The sequence below is a fragment of the Peromyscus maniculatus genome, chromosome 21 (genome assembly GCF_049852395.1).
Source record: "Peromyscus maniculatus bairdii isolate BWxNUB_F1_BW_parent chromosome 21, HU_Pman_BW_mat_3.1, whole genome shotgun sequence".
NCBI lineage: Eukaryota > Metazoa > Chordata > Mammalia > Rodentia > Cricetidae > Peromyscus > Peromyscus maniculatus.
Window position 1 is genome coordinate 3666142 of NC_134872.1, and position 16466 is coordinate 3682607.

At 48.0% G+C, this 16466-nt stretch overlaps 1 protein-coding gene across 1 annotated transcript; it reads right to left on the reverse strand.

Moving 5' to 3' along the window:
* Window positions 1-2206: 2206 nt before the first annotated feature.
* Window positions 2207-7521, reverse strand: LOC102912230 (HLA class II histocompatibility antigen, DO beta chain). The gene is made up of 6 exons (XM_006997039.4): window positions 7349-7521; window positions 5040-5309; window positions 4042-4323; window positions 3020-3130; window positions 2758-2786; window positions 2207-2585 (listed from the first exon to the last, which is right to left on the reverse strand). Exons 1-6 carry the CDS (start codon window positions 7437-7439, stop codon window positions 2550-2552), a joined length of 819 nt encoding a protein of 272 aa, XP_006997101.1. The 5' UTR covers window positions 7440-7521; the 3' UTR covers window positions 2207-2549.
* Window positions 7522-16466: the final 8945 nt, after the last annotated feature.

The window sequence follows — 16466 nt, forward strand, 5'->3', positions numbered from 1 at the left end:
CTGAAAAAAAACAAAGTATAATTGATGCACTATAGAGAAGGTAGAGTTTTCAACAAATAGTACTGAAGGAATTAAACACCTGTAGGTAAAAGAACTGTGCCTGGTGGCACATGCTGGCAAACCTAACACATGAGAGGTGGAAACAGGAGGGTCAGGAGTTCAAGACCAACTTCAGCTATACAGTGATACTGAGGTCAACCTGAGTTTCATGAGATTCTGTCACACACACACACACACACACACACACACACACAAATCTACAGGCACAAGCTTTATATTTTATATTTAAAAACTTACAATTATTCTAGACTAAAGCAGAAAACATAAAATCATAAGACTTTTAGAGGAAAAAAATTATAGGCAGGATTATCCAAAGAGGGAAAATTCTGGGGAACAGAATCCAAACTGAACCAGGAAGGAGTGGGAAGGAAGAGCCAAAGTGAGGGCTGGGAGCAGCTGGGTTTCCCCAGTAGGGAGCCATCGTCTCTTGGACTCCATGCAGAGGACAGGAGGCACGTCAGCAAGCTGTGCTCAGAAAAGGCAGGGGGAAAAAAACAAAAGACAAAAACCAAACCAAACAAACAACCCCAGTTTTACATTAAAAATAAGCAGTAGAAAATGGCTCAGGCTTTATCTACTTCAAGCAGTTGATGTTCTTTATTGGCAATGTGGAACAAATGTTCAGACCATTTGAATGCACCAGAAAAATCTCCCACCAACTAAACTATAACTTATTTCAAAACAAGCTAAGAGTCATTAAGAAAGTGTCTACATGCCCAAGATCAAGCTATCCAAAATCCCAGCATGGATGGGAGGGACTCGTGAAGTCTCACCCTTAGCTGAGGAGCTGCTGCAGGCAGTTGATGACTTCTGGGGAGGGAGAGTCCATGGTCTTCGAGGAGGCAGCCCCTGATCGGCCACCCACACTCCAGCAGGTGGACCTGCTCCCATGTACATCCAGGCAGAGCTAAGTTTACTCAATGAAGTAAAGCAAAAAAGCTTATGAAGTTGGGAGGTAAATGTGTTGGGAGAATAGGAGAAATTGGAGGAGGGGGGGAATGGAGATGGATTTGTTCAATAATATGCATGTATGAAATCTCAAACAATGAAAAATACTTTTTTTTTCGAGACAGGGTTTCTCTGTGTAGCTTTGCGCCTTTCCTGGAACTCACTTGGTAGCCCAGGCTGGCCTCGAACTCACAAAGATCCCGAGTGCTCTGCCTCCCGAGTGCTGGGATTAAAGGCGTGCGCCACCACTGCCTGGCCGAAAAATACTTTCTTTTAAAACAAAATGGTGGTTTATTGAAGGGAGTGTACTGTTCCACTCACAACTCAAGCAGTTTTTACAGCTGCCTTCCCATCTGCATACAACAGAAACACTTCCAATTTTGTCAAATTGTTAAAAAGACTGTTACTTGGTGTCAAGACTTAGTAAAGCCAGTGAATTTCATTGTGCCACTAAGGTCACTATCAAGTGAAACTAGGTCTTTGCTTTAGAAGCTCACAGCAGTGAACACATCAGCGGCTCTGGTGCAGGCTGCAGTCACTGCAGACACCCACAGTCTTACCGTCATAGACTTTGAACTTCTAGCACAAGTAACAGTGAGTAGAGCCAACAATACACAATAAATAAATGAGGAAAGAATCCTAGAATTGGACTGTCACAATGTAGCAATCCCTGATAAATTAGCAGACCTGGGCAAGTAGCATCAATGGTTATTGTAACATCATGAAAAGATAAATGAGATATAAAATGTGACTCCAGATAAAGACATGGCCTCCTATAGATGCCCAAAGAATCAAACCAGAGTCTGATCCCTGCCTCTGCATCAGGTGATAACTTACAGAAAACATAAAGGGCAAAAGAATGTGTTAGATGGGGCCATGTGTGTGCAGGCAACAAAATCCATGCATGAAAAACTCTTCACCTTAAGTGGCTCAGGCTTCTCACAAATTTAATCCTAACAGAAAAAAAAGTATGAAATAAAACAGCTGGAAGTCTAAGAGACAAGAAAGACAATGGAGTGTGGTACTCAGAGATGTACAGTTGGCTGAAGAGACTGTTAAATAACCACATGTGTATAGTGTGTGCCTGTGGGTGTTTACTGGCCAAGGCTCATGGTGACTTCTGCAGAGACTGCCAATGTCTGTGTCTTGCTGAGTTGGTGATTACAAGGGTTTTGCCTTAAATAAGTTATACATTCACTATGGTTATCTGTGACTATTTTATTTTACAATACAAGGGATTTTTAAAGTGACTGGAAGACTGGAAACTATGGCTGGAAGACAGAAAGACTGGGGTTCCCCACTCACAGGGTTAGGGTCAGACCACAGAGAACAAAACAACGTGGGGCTGGGATGAATTGGGTCCTAAGGGAATTTCTGGGCACCGTTCTGGAAATGGGGACTACTGAAGTAGAGACAGGAGGGAGAAGGAACCATAGGAGAAGATACATGACCACATCGCACAACTCTAGAGCACTGTTCTTTACCCACCCCAGGGCCCCGGACTTCTGACACTTCTTCAGTCTCTGTGGGAGAAGCTTCCATTAGGATCTTACTGGGGATGAGGTGGCTCTTGAGACCTGAAGAAACAAAGAGAGAGTCTCAGAAGGCTTCCCACCCTCCAGTTCCAGAGACTCGGGAGACAACCACCCAGCCAGAGGCACCTCTGCCTCCTTCACTTCATGATGCTCGCTCTGGCCAAAGAACTAGGCAATGATCTGCCAGCCAAAGACAAGGAATGGGAGCGCTTACCTCATCACCTGACCGGGTCTCCACAGATGCTGGAAAGAGAGAATGGGATCCCCAGTCAGATCAAATGACACTTTCCTGGGGGGAGCATGGCCTGCAATGGCAGCACACTCCTCTCTGCTTACTCCTGGACTCCCCTGGCTTTAGAACATCACCATGATGCCTCAGCACAGCCAGGTTCTTCACTCACATCTTTACAGTAAAGGAAGCTGGAGGTGGAGAAGCCGCAGGGCAGATGGGAAGGTTCTCCTCAGAGGTGCATTACCTTTCCGAGCCTTGAGGTGGATAACAACCCCCACCAGGAAGACAATCAGCCCAAGCAGGAACGCTGCGCCTCCACTCAGTATCTTTTTCCACGAATATTCAGACCGAGCCACTGTGGGAAACAAGATTTAAAGTCAATGTAATGTTCATCAATGCTCCCAATACCAGAAAAAACTTCTTTTGTTGTTGTTTTGTTTTGTATTTTGAGACAGGGTTTCTCTATGTAACCCTTGCTGTCCTGGTACTCACTCTGTAGACCAGGCTGGCCTCAAACTCAGAGATCCTCCTGCCTCTGCCTCGTGAGTTCTGGGATTAAGGTGTGTGCCACCACTGCTCAGCTGGACACAACTTCTTAAAACCCCACCCAAGGCCTATACTGTACGCCATCCCAGTACTGCTCAGGGAAGAGCTGTCTAGAGATGGAGTTGCCTCCCATCTGTCACTGATTGTGTGTGTGTGTGTGTGTGTGTGTGTGTGTGTGTGTGTGTGTGTGTGTGTGCGTGCGCGCGCGCGCACGCGCGCGCGCTGTGAAAGGACAGAGGTCGACTTCAGGTGTCAGTCCCCAGGTGCCATCCACCTGTTGTCGCTGTGGTTTGTTCTGCATGGGGTCCCTCACTGGCCTGGAACTCACTAAGCAGGCTAGGCTGAGAAGCCCATGAGCTCCAGCGTCTGCCTGTCTGCACTTCCCTGGCCCTGGGACTAGAAGCAGGCACCAGAGCTCCTGGGGATCAACCTCAGGTCCTCACCTTGTGTGACAAGTACTTTACCAACTGAGCCACTTCTTCAGCCCCGTCCCTGACTTACAGCCCATGACAGTGTCCCTAAAGACTACAGTGCTAAAGGACTCTAGGTCCCAGGGTTAGCAGCCCTCCTTGTCTCTCAGACATCTGAGGATGGATGTCTGCCCTGTTCTCTCCCACCCTGACCCTAAAATTCTCAGATCAGGAGAACTTGTCTTGTAATCAAGATGAACACAGAAGTTGCACAAGCCCCAGACATACAAAAACACTAAATAAAGCTCACCCCACTCCACAGAAATGGGGCTCTGGAGGCTGGGGTGCTCCACAAGGCAGCTGTAAATGTCACCAAGCTCTGGGGTCATTTCCAGCATCACTGTCATCTGAAAGGTCCAGTCTCCGTTCCTCACAAGGCCAGTGGAGATGACCCCAGACCTCTCCTCCTGTCCATTCCGAAACCACCCAACATTTATGTCCCCGGGGTAGAAGCCTGTCACAGAACAGAGCAGCAGGTTGTGTTGCCGCAGCAGCGGGGGCCTCTCTGGATACACTGTCACCTCGGGCGGCACTAACAAGAGAGAGAGAAGAAAGATCACACAAGGGCAGGAGCTTCTGTGGGGACTGTGACACCCTTGATCCACTACCCACACCAGCGGAAGCTGGAAGTGTGGGACACCCACAACCCCCAGACTGAGAAGCATGTGTGGATGCCCACAAGGAGAATTTAGACCGCTAGGTGCCCCCGTAGTCACCCATTGTATTAAAGAGTCACCAGTCCTCCGAGTCCCTGAGAACTCTGGGGTTGTAGAATTAAAGACCACAATGTCCTATGCTGTGAGGACCATAATTCACAGCTGAGGACAGAGCAAAGTCACAGCCCCCCTTGCCTGTGACCCTCTTACCCTGGAGAACAGATTTCCTGTCACAAGAAAGCTGGCAAGATGGCTCAGCAAGTTAGGGTGCCAGCCACCATGCCTGAGGACCTGAGTTCAATCCCTGTGACCACAGGATGGGGAGAGAGCCAATTGCCTCAAGGTGTCCCGACCTCCATGCGTGCACTGTGGCTTGCATGGAACACACACACAAATACATATATAGTGTTCAACTTCAGGTGTCATTCCCCAGATGCCATCCACCTGTTGTCGCTGTGGTTGTTTCTGCATGGGGTCCCTCACTGGCCTGGAACTACTAAGTAGGCTGTTCAATTTATATATATAACATTTACGTGCCTCTCACAGGCCAGGTTCTCATGGAGAACCCCCACTAGGCCCCACCTCCACTCACCGTTTCTCCCCACGGTGAAGGGGGCCCCCAGCCTGTAGTTCTGCCTGCAGACCATGTTCACAGAGGCTCTGCTCCGCTCCAGGAGGTCCCAGCGTTTGTTCCACTGCTCAGCATCAGGCTCCCCCAGCTCAGTCAGCGCCACAAACATCCCCAGGTCACTGTCGAAGTGTAAGTACTCCTCCAGGTTGAAGATGAACCTGACCACGAAGCGCACCTTCTCTGTCCCGTTGGTGAAGTAACAGTCTGCCTTTGCCTGAATCACAAAGTCCTCTGGAAACCACAGAAGGATTAGGAGCCAGCTGCAGCTCCGGGAGAGCCTGTGTCTGGTGCATCAATGCAGCTCCGGGAAAGCCTGTGTCTGGTGCACCAGTGCAGCTCTGGGAAAGCCTGTGTCTGGTGCACCAGTGCAGCTCTGAGAAAGCCTGTGCCTGGTGCACCAGTGCAGCTCCGAGAAAGCCTGTGCCTGGTGCACCAGTGCAGCTCTGAGAAAGCCTGTGTCTGGTGCACCAGTGCAGCTCCGGGAGAGCCTGTGTCTGGTGCACCAGTGCAGCTCTGGGAAAGCCTGTGTCTGGTGCACCAGTGCAGCTCCGGGAAAGCCTGTGTCTGGTGCACCAGTGCAGCTCCGGGAAAGCCTGTGCCCATTACATCAATGCAGGTCCGGGAAAGCCTTGCCTGGTACACCGCACAGAGGGTGCGGATTTGAGAGGAGGCCTTTTGACCACAACATGATGGAAACACAAATGTCAGCAATGCTCAATGGCATTTACTAAAAATGTGAAATCTACAGGGAAAACAATTTTCAGGAGTCAGTCCTCTCCTGTCCAACATGTGGGTCCTGGGGATTGAACTCAGGCTGTCAGGTTTGGCAGCACTGAGCCATCTCGCTGCACATTTTATGTTTCTGAACACTACACTCATGTTGAAGACACACTTGGAATTGTATCCATGGAGAAGAGGGGAGAGAAAGGAGGAGGACAGGAAGAGGAAGGAGGAGGGACAGGAAGAGGAAGGAGGAGGGACAGGAAGAGGAAGAGTCCTTTTAATGATGGCGTGCTGTGACTCAGTTCTGCACGCTTGAGAATGATAGAGCAGGCAGGTCACAGGAGAGCCCCGTGAAACAACTCTAAGCTGTGACTTGAAGGATGATGGCTGTTGTGTCCGAGCTGTGGGTCTGCTCACTCCTGAGCTCAGCAGTCTCCTCCAGGAATGCCCAGCCTCCGCTAAGAATGCCCAGGCCCCTCTGTCTCCTTCACTGAGTTCAGATGACATGCCATCCTCCAGCCCCTCAGCATTTCTCCCTTCTCCATTCCCTCTTACAAGCTAAAGAAGAAAAAATATGTGGATTTTTTATCGTTTAAAAATCTATGCTGAGGCTGGGAGGTGGTAGCGCACGCCTTTAATCCCAGAACTTGGGAGACAGAGGCAAGTTGGTCTCTCTGAGTTTGAGGCCAGCCTGGTCTACAGAGCGAGATCCAGGACAGCCTCTTCTACACAGAGAAACCCTGTCTCAGAAACACATAAACAAGCAAAAAACAAAAACAAAAAACAAAAACAAAAACAAAAAAAACCTCTATGCTGATTTTTTTTATTTATCAAATGGACATGATGAACTCAGAGCATTTTGTTGTTGTTGTTCTCAGAGAGAAATGATGCTCCCTCCCCAAGGCTGTTTCTCTTCTGTATTTGACAAGAACCTGACACTAAAGGGGAATCTTTTCTTAGCATATCACATCCTGTTTTCTGCTCATAACCCCACGTTTTCATGGTCTAACAATGCTCGTGTTTGCATAGCCCATCTCCCCGGCTTAAAAATAAATTGCACACAGTAACCTAAGGCCAAAAATAATCAACATGTTCAACTTGTCTGACTTCTCTTACACCTCAAAACTGCTCGGTGTGATACCGACCACTTAACATGGGGTTTAACAGGTGACAGGAGAGGTTATCTTCAATTCACTAGATAAACAGAAAGTCATAACAGGAGTTATAACGTAACTCTTACTTAGGAGGCTCAGCTGCTCTCCGACTCAGGCTTTCACAGTTCTAGTGTCTGACATTGATGCCTAAGGAACCCGACAAGGAAAAATGTCTCCTTCTTCTTCCTACCTCCCCTGGCGTCTGGGTACAGGAAGTCCTTTCCAGGTAGCTCACTGTGGATGGTGAGGAGGCCATGAGGGCTTCCTGGTCAGTGGGAAGGTGCTGCTCTTTAAGTCAGAGCCACTCTGTTCCAAGACTTTGATCTGGGGGGGAGAGAAACCCCCACACCAATTCCAGCAAACACACCCAGAAACAAATTGCTCTGTTCTTACCTGGGGAGTCTCTGCCTTCAGACATGAAGGAATCCGGCCTCACGAGGTTCACTAGGAGAACCACTACCCAGGGGACCCTCCCAGCACCCATTCTGGAGGGCACACGAGACAGTAAAGAGGTTGATGAGCCTTTTTAGAATGGAGCTGTCTTCCACACAACTGAAAGAAAAAAAAAAGTTCACAAAGAATAGATAACTCTCCAGCTGCCCTGAGATTGGGACCATCTTCAGACTGTTAACCAATCAAGACTGAAGACTTCTGCATCATTTGTTGCTAGGCAGAACACTTTGATACAGTTGCATTATGATTAGCCAAGAACTGGTTGCCTGGAGGGTCAGTATTAGTGGTTTAAGTCAGGAGGGGAAAGTCTGCGGAGTATGAGATTGTTTATTGTGCATCCTTCTGGCCTCATTTAGAGGGGTCCCTGAAATATTCTGACCCAGGGGTCTCCCTTCCTGCAGGGTGGCTGATGTTGGCAGCAGAGGGTGCTGAACAAGGAAGATGTAGACGGCTTCATGGACGTGGTGTAAAGGGAGTCAGTGGCGGGCTCATCACAAAGCAGAAAACAGATTGTACCGTGTCTTTTATGCCAAGCAAGGAGAGGAGGGAGGAGGAGACTGAGACAGAAGGACAGACAGGGAGACAGAATTCTCAAAAGAATAAAACCGTGCAAATATAAGGACAGAATATACGGAAGCATTGGGGGGCCAGGTCAGAAAAATGACAGGATAGGATTTTATAGAACACAGTGGCCGGCAGAACTACTGGTCCATGGGTGCAGTGACAACCTGGGCTACAGAGTGAGCCCCGGTCTCAAAATAATAATAATAATAATAATAATAATAATAATAATAATAATATAACAACAATGATGAAGATGACTGACAAAAATTGATATGGTTATACACTGTGCTGAAAACCGCATGGGGAAAGACGTGTGAATTAATCCACCTCTGCTGCCTCAGTCAGCGTTCTGTTGCTGTGATGGACACCACGGCCAAAGTTACTTGCAGAGCAAAGGGCTTATTTCACCCCACAGCTTACAGTCCATCACTGAGGGAAGTAGGGGCAGGAACGCAGGGAGGAGCCTGGAGGCAGGAGCTGATGCAGAGGCCATGGAGGAACACTGTGTACTGGCTTGCTCCTTATGGCTTACTCAGCCTGCTTTCTTATAGAACCCAGGACCACCAGCTCAGGGATGGCCCCACCCATAGTGGCCTGGCCTTTCCACATCAATCATCAAGTTAAAAAAAAATGTCCTACAGATTTGCCTAGGTCAATCTGATGGGGGCATTTTCTCAATTGAGGTTCCCTCTTCCTAGATGACCCTAGCTGTTTCAAGTTGACAGACATGCTTGGAATGCATGCTTGAGCATGTGCATGCACGCACACGCGCGCGCGCACGAAAGAAAAAGAAAGAAAGAAAGAAAGAAAGAAAGAAAGAAAGAAAGAAAGAAAGAAAGAAAGAAAGAAAGAAAGAAAGAAAGAGAGAGAGAAAGAAAGGAAGACTGGCCAGTATATCCAACAAAGTAATTTAATGGTGTGTCTATTATGCAAGGAATTTTATCCTATTGACATGTTTGTATACATGCATTTAGCACCTAAACAAGGCCTTGTGGACAATGGCAAAAGATTTGTAATAACATCATCCAGCCACCCACTTGTTCTGTATGTCCAGAGGGTGATCTACAATAGCTGAGCTTCTCATTTCAAAATGGAAGAGTTTATTAAATAAATAGCAAGCAAAATAAATCGAATAAATATCCAGTGGAAAAGAGAAATGGCAGATAATAGCAAAACGCCACCCATCGGGTGCTCAGAACACCCAGCAGAGAGGACCGGCATCACCAACTGAGAACAAGCAAAGGGACACACAGAACGGATTCCCAAGAGAAATCAGCTGGGGAAGCACACTGAGGCAGCCCGCTGTGTTCCTGTGGGTGGGGAAAGTCTTGCTGAGCATCCCTTGAGAGAGTTAACATCAGAGAGCAGCGGACATCATCAATCGGAAGTTTACAATCGCCCACCAGAAACTGAGGAAGCTGAGCCAGTCAGCTAGAAGTTGGATCAAGAAAGCCCAGAGTGGAGGGTCCATCCTTTCCCTGTGAGAGCGTCGGATTTCCCAGCCCCACCACAAGCAATCATTTTATTATGTGATAAAAAATAAAAACAGATATGGCTCACCTTCCAGCTGTTCTCAAGGACGCTGTGTCTCTAATGCCCTTAGCTATTTGCTATTTTCTTTCTTCCCTGTGGCAGTTAGGAGGCCAGTCTGACCCAGGGTGGAAATTTTGGAGGGGAAGGGGAAGGGGCCTCCTCGCTCCCAGAGTCCACTTCCAGAGAGGTTAAGCAGCCTGTGAGAATTCACCAACTTAACGTGCGCTGCACCACTGACAGGCGCGTCCGTGAACTAGGGTCTCACACAGCCATTTACTTTCAGAGTAAAAAAGACATTTCAGAAAAGCAGAAGCAGAAATATGTCCACGTACATCACAGCCTTCTGTTGCTGAGATAAACTCCATGGCCAAAAGCAACTCAAGGAGGGAAATGTTATTTGGCTTACAAATCTCCATTACATTTCCATTGCTGCGGGAAGTCAGGGCAGGAACTCAAGGCAGGAACTGAAGCAGAGGCCAGGGAGGAACACTGCTTGTTGGCTTGCTCTGCCCGATTCCTTACATAACCAGGAACCCCCTGCCCAGGGGTAGCACCGCCCACAGTGAGCTGGGCCTCCCACATCAGTCATCAATCAAGAAAATGTGCCACGGGCTTGCTCAAGGCCAGTCTGGTGGGGACATTTTCTCAGTTGAGGTTCCCTCTTCCCAGACGACCCTAGCTGTGTCAAATCAACAAAAACTAACCGAGACAACATACTCGCTTAAATGTAGGTTAAATCTGTCCAGAATGACAAGCCTGAAGCTAAGAACTGGATCTTCTGGCCAGTCGGGTAGTGATGGAGTGAAACGCTCCTCCTTGTCTTTTGAATTTACAACATTAAAACATTGCATGTTTGTGCATTAAAAAAAAAAAAAAGAAGAAGAATAGTGAGACAATTGTTGTTTACAAGTCTTTGAAGACTTATTCCCAAGTCAAAGTCCACCTTGTCCAAGAGTGAGACCCAGTGACAGTTTCTAAACTTATGTTCTTATGTTCAGGGTTCAGATAGTCACACCTGCCACATGAGGTTATCCTGAGAATAAAGTAAGACTATGTATGTCCTCCGTGGGTGCAGTCATAGCATTCAGGAAGCACCCAGGAAAGAGTAAGTTCCTAAGAGTCCCCAAAATGACCTAGTTTTTTCTAGGGCCACCAGATGGCGTCAGACTCACACCAGTCCTGGCCCCTGGCTCACCAGAATAAGGAAGGTCTCCATCCCCCAAACCCTAGCTACTTTATGTTCCCTCCTGGGGATCCATGAAAGCTGTGTGACCTCCAGGAGGTCATCCCACTGGGCAAGGCACTGAGGACTTGAGGCTGGATGCTGTCCCCACAGAGAACAGGACAGACTGGGGAGCTGCCTCGATGTCTCAAAGAAACTGCAAAGCTTTCCTAAGAGTGTCCCCTCTCTGTTTATATTTTCCTTTTGAAAGACTAAACCTTACCTACCTGTCATCCTGTGCCCACCCCCAAAAAAATCAACTCAGAACGGATCAAAGGCTTTGGTGTAAGAGCTGGAAACACAGTTACAAGAGACACTGCAAGAGCCAGGTGTGAGCGGCAGCTGGAAAGGCTCCAGGAGCCTGGGGGAAGTGAGAAGTGAAAAGTGGGATTACATCAGATTGAAAAGCTTCTGAGGAGCAAAAAGAAAAAAAAAAAAAAAACAGGAGAGACAGACAGAACAGAAGAGACAGACAGAATGGGAGAGAACACTTGGCCGGCTGTCTGCCTGACAGGAGACCAATATCCAGAACACGCAACAATGTCGGAACTTCAGACACTAAAAAGCAAATAACCCAACCAGCAAATGATACTTTTCAGATGAACATTTGTTTGTGGTGCTGCCAATCAGTTCCTGGGCCTTCCATGTGCCAGGCTGCTGCTACCCACAACCGCAACCCTGAAAATACACTGTTCAAATGAAAAAGTGCATGAAGCCAATGAACACGTGGGAAAAGCTCATGAAGGAGGGGGGTGAAGGGGTTAACAGAACGCATGGATGTGAAATGGGAAGAGGAAAGGAAAGGATGCTATAAACCTGGATGGAGGAAAGAGAGAGGCCAGTCAACCAAAACTAAGCGTGTTTGAATACGCCACAAGGAAGCCCATGCTTTCAGGGGCTGACTTCAGAGTTTTTGTTTAAGTTCAAAAATGTTAGCCCTTGTGGAAATAACGAACAAAACTGCATTGAGGGCAATCAAGATGGCTCAGGGGTAAAGGCGCTTGCTGCGGTTCTGATGACCTGAGTTCAATCTGCAGGACCCACATGGTGGAAAGACAGAACCAACTCCACAAAACGGTCCTCCGGCCTCCACACACATGCTGTGGTGGGAGCGAACAACCACACACAAATAACAATTAGTAAATAAAATACAGTTTTTTAAAAAGTGTAGCTACACTGAGTCTATCTCACCTCAGTCCAACTACCAAGAAAAAAAAAAGAGGAGGGGCTGGAGAGATGCTCAGCTGTTAACAGCACTTACTGCCCTTACAGAGGACCAGGATTCGGTTTCCAACACCCACGTGGCAGCTCACAGCCATCTGTTACTCCACTTCCGGGGGATCTGATGCCCTCTTCTGGCCTCCATTGGAACCAGACACACATGTGGTACACAGACATACACAAAAATCAAAAAGCTACAGTTTTTTTTTAAGGAAGAAAAAGAAAAATGCAGCCCTTGGGAGGCAGAGGTAGGGGTGACGGGTCACTGTGAGTTCAAGGCCCAGCTACATGGTGAGACCCTGTCTCAAAAAACCAAAAAGAGAACAGGAAAGGAGGTGTTTGTGGCAATGGATTCATATACACTGCTGGGGAACGTGACTTAGTCCAGCCACTGTAAGAATCGGCACAGAGGCTCCTCAAAAGACCAAATTAAAACCACCATACAGCCCAGCTGTACCATGCCTAAGTATACACCTGAAGGAATCAGAGTCAGCATAAAACAGACACCGCACACCCCCACTCAGTGCAACACAACAGGTTGTGAAACAACCTACATTACTATAGGTAGGTTGTGGAACAGCCTGCAAACATATAGGTATGTTATGAAAGAGCCTATATGCCAATAGGTAGTGGAACAGCCTACAAGCTTATCAACTAACAAAGAGAGAGGATGGGGTATACCTACACAACTGAGCTTTAGTCATCCATAAAGAAGAATAAAATCATGGCAGGGGCTGGAAAACGGATAGACCTGGAGATACCACACAGAGAAAAAAAGACTAACATCCTGTATTTTTTCTGTGAGATTTAAAGCAGACATGGAAAAAAGGGGGGCACTCTCAGCGATGTGAATGGGAAAAGGAGGATAAGAGGAGTGTCAAAGGCTAAATGTGATCAAATATGTTATATACATGTATGAAAATGTCATAAGGAGGGCTGGCAAGATGGCTCAGTGGGTAAAGACACTTGCTGCCAAGTCTGGTGACCTGAGATGAATCCCTGGGACCCACATAATGAGAGGAGAGAACCAACCAACTGAAGCAAGTTGTTATTTGTCCTACACACACGGTCATATGCACACACACGAATGTAATAAAAATATTTAAGTTGTGGAATATTCCTTTACACTGTGTGAATATATGTCAGTGTGACTGGCTTAATAAAGAAGCTGACTAGTCAATAGGACAGAGTAAGGTTAGGGGGAGAGCCAAACAGAGAATGCTAGGAAGAAGAAGGGTGGAGTCAGAGGGTCACCAGCCAGACACAGAGGGAGCAGGAGATGAATGTGTCATGCTAATAAAGGTGGCAGAGCATAAATAAGAAATATGGGTTAGTTTAAATGTAAGAGCTACTTAGTAACAAGCCTGAGCTATTGGCCAAGCATTTATAATTAATAATAAGACTCCCTGCATTTGGGAGTGGGCTGGTGGGACAGGAAAACTCAGTCTACAAAAAGCCACAATGAAACCCACCTATGTTGAAATTAGTAACAGTAACTTTTTAGAATAAAACTGGATAAGTGAGAAAGAAACTGAAGGCAACTGGGGGAAGTATGGGGCAGGGAAAGCATGAGGCATGGGTGAAGAAAACTCTAAGTGAACCAGAGTCACTGATACTTGTGATTGGTAGACAGGCCATGCTCGAGGGGTTTGGCCTCTGTGTTTGGGGACTACCTTCTGTATCCCCTGTGTCTGGCTCTCCTGGGACTCCCCTCACCCCCATGTCTGCCCCAGCTGTATAAACAGATGGGCTGAGTGATGCCCGGCCTGTTTCTATATCTATGAAGACTTGACCACTATGCTGTTTTTTTCTTATTCTATTTTAGTGTGTGTGACAGAGAGAGAGAGAGAGAGAGAGAGAGAGAGAGAGAGAGAGAGAGAGAGAGAGAGAGAGCGCTTTTGGCTCAGCTTGTATACAGGAAGGTCAGAGGACAAATTGTGGGAGTCGGTTTTCTTCCATTAAGTGGGCCCAGGGGATTGCGCTCACGTCATCTGGCTTTGCAGAAAACGTTATTACTCAGTCCTGCCACGTTTTTAATGTTTATTTGTTTTATGTACGTGGGCCTGCATGTCTGTCTGTGCACCGTATGAGTGCAGTGCCTACTTAGGCCAGAAGAGGGCATAAGCTCCCCTGGCACTGAAATTACAGGTGACTGTGAGCTGCCATGTGGGTGTGAGGAGTTGAACCTAGATCCTCTGGAAGAGCAGCCAGAGCCCTTAACCACTGAGCCACCTCTCCAGCCCCTGCTGCAGTATTTTTAAGATGCTCTTCCAGGTTTCAAGAATGACAAATGTTGGTGTGGTTGTAGCAAAAAAAAAAAAAAAAAAAATACCAACGACTCCTCACAGAGCATTTTCCGTGAGAGTTTCAGCTTCCCTCAGATCACTAGATGGAGAATTCTTTTCCCCTTATAAGAAAGGGATTTTTGTGGGAAAGGGAAGGGCTCTGGGCAAGGCGTCTCTCACCCCGCTTGGGAGGCGGGTAGGTCTCAGGCTGTTGTTCACTCTCACCCCACTGCTGTGTACAGGCGCGCTGCCAGGCTGGGAGGCAACCAACGGCTGTGCTGGCAGGCTCCGGCTAGCAATGGAAAGTACCTGCTGCTTCCAGGAACGCCTAAGTTTCTGTTTCCTAGAACAGGAGTGTGCCAATCCCGGCACTCCCGGTGCTGGTGAGTGAGACAACATCTAATTCTCAGTGGTGGATCAGCGGCAGGAGTTCATCTCCAACAGACTTGCTATTCATGGTCCGTGAACCTGGGCTCTGCGCCAGATCAAATACACACAGCCCAGTGAGACCCGTGGCTTTCCCTGGAGCTCCTGCCTAGAGGACAGGTGGGCTGGAGAGCTTAAAGGAGGTGAGAACCGGCCACCTGGAAAGGAAATCTCCCAACTGAGCCAGGGAAGCTTTTCCTGGAAACCCCCAGGCAACTTCGGAAGGGCTTGTGGGAAACCAGGAGGGTGGTCAGGGAGCTTGCTGTGTCCTGAGCTGATGGGACCAAAAAGGGAAGTTGGGGCCCCCGTGTGTTGGGCAAAGGCTCTAGGCCCAGAAGCAGGTCATAGAAGTGTCCCCCAGAATGAAAACCTGCCTTCCTGAACAGCGGGGAGGGAAACCCGACAGACACCTCTCTGGAGACGGAATGATCGACGGCTGTGAACGATACCTGTCTTGAGGGGAGAGCATACACTGGGTTTGGATCCAAAGAGCCAGTGGCTTCACTTGGTCTGACTTGGGTTAGAGATCCTGGAGAGGGGATATGATGTAACTGTTCAGAATTCAGACTCTAGGTGTGTGCAACACCAACTCCAACAGCGTGTGACCCGGTGGGGTGGTTGGTTTTAAATGTCCGCTTGCAGCCTGGAGAGGGGCTCAGGGGTTTAAAAACTCATTGCTCTTGCAGAGCACCTGCGTTGGGTTCCCACCCAGCACCCACACGTTGGCTCACAGCCACCTTTACCTCCAAATCAGGGGATCCAATGCCCTTTCTGACCTCCATAGGCACCAGGCACACATGAACACATACAAGCATTGATGGCAGAAATTCATACACAGACAATAAATAAATAAATCTTTTTTTAAAAAAACTATTTTTAATGCCAACTTGACACAACCTAGAATTACCTGCTTTAAATGAGAAACATCACCCATAGACCCAATCTTTGAATGCTTGGTCCCCAGTCAATGATGCTGTCAGGGAAGCAATGCAGCCCTGCTGGAGGAAGTGTGTGGCTGAGGGCGGGAGGCCAGAGTTGCCTCACTTCCGGTCTGCCCTCTGCTTCCTCAGTGGGCAGAGCTGAGATCCCTTGGTTTGCTCCTCTGATGCCTGGTGCCACACCTCCCCCACCATCACAGACGCTGCCTCTGGAGCCACAAGCCGGATTAACTCTCCCTCCTGTAAGTTGCTTCTGGTCATAGTGTTTTGTCACAGCAACAGAAAAGTAGCTGAGACACCCAGGAAGAGAGTCTCAGCAAGGAATTATTCAGATCCAGTTGCCCCATGGGCATGTCTGTTGGGGACAGTCTTGATTGCTGGTGTAGGAGGGCCCAGCCCACCGAGGACAGCACCATTCCCTGGGCAGGTGGCCCTGGTTGATTGAGAAAGCTGGCTGAGAAATAAACCTGCCTGGCCCCTGTCGAGCAGTGGCCGCTCTGGTTCCCGCTGCTCTTCTCTGGCTGTGAAGCGGGTTCCTTGGACAGAGGCCGTGCGGTGTGAAAGAAAGAGCAAGCCTGCCTGCCCCGACAATCCTTGACTCCCTCGCTGGTCAACTGTGACCTGGAGTTGTGAGCCAATAAGCCCTTTCCCCCACAGCTTTTGGTCAGGGTGTTTGTCACAGCAACCAAAATGAAACTAGGCACCTTGGGAAAGTCCTCTATCCTCCTTGAGCCTCAGTTTCCCCACCAATAAGATGGAAATGATAAAGAAACTGGAAGTAGTAATACACAAATCTTATACAGCTCAGAATAAGGATTAAAGATAACACATGGTATTGGGATAATCTTTTTGTACACTGTAGAGGTGTG

Bases quoted from the DNA above. Each gene is read 5' to 3' on its own strand.
- LOC102912230 (XM_006997039.4), bottom strand. From the start codon at position 7,439: ATGGGTGCTGGGAGGGTCCCCTGGGTAGTGGTTCTCCTAGTGAACCTC. The intron at 5,310-7,348 runs GTAAGAACAGAG...TGTGGTTTCCAG, and splicing joins TGAAGGCAGAGACTCCCCAG to AGGACTTTGTGATTCAGGCA. The intron at 4,324-5,039 runs GTGAGTGGAGGT...CTCTCTTGTTAG, and splicing joins CTTCACCGTGGGGAGAAACG to TGCCGCCCGAGGTGACAGTG.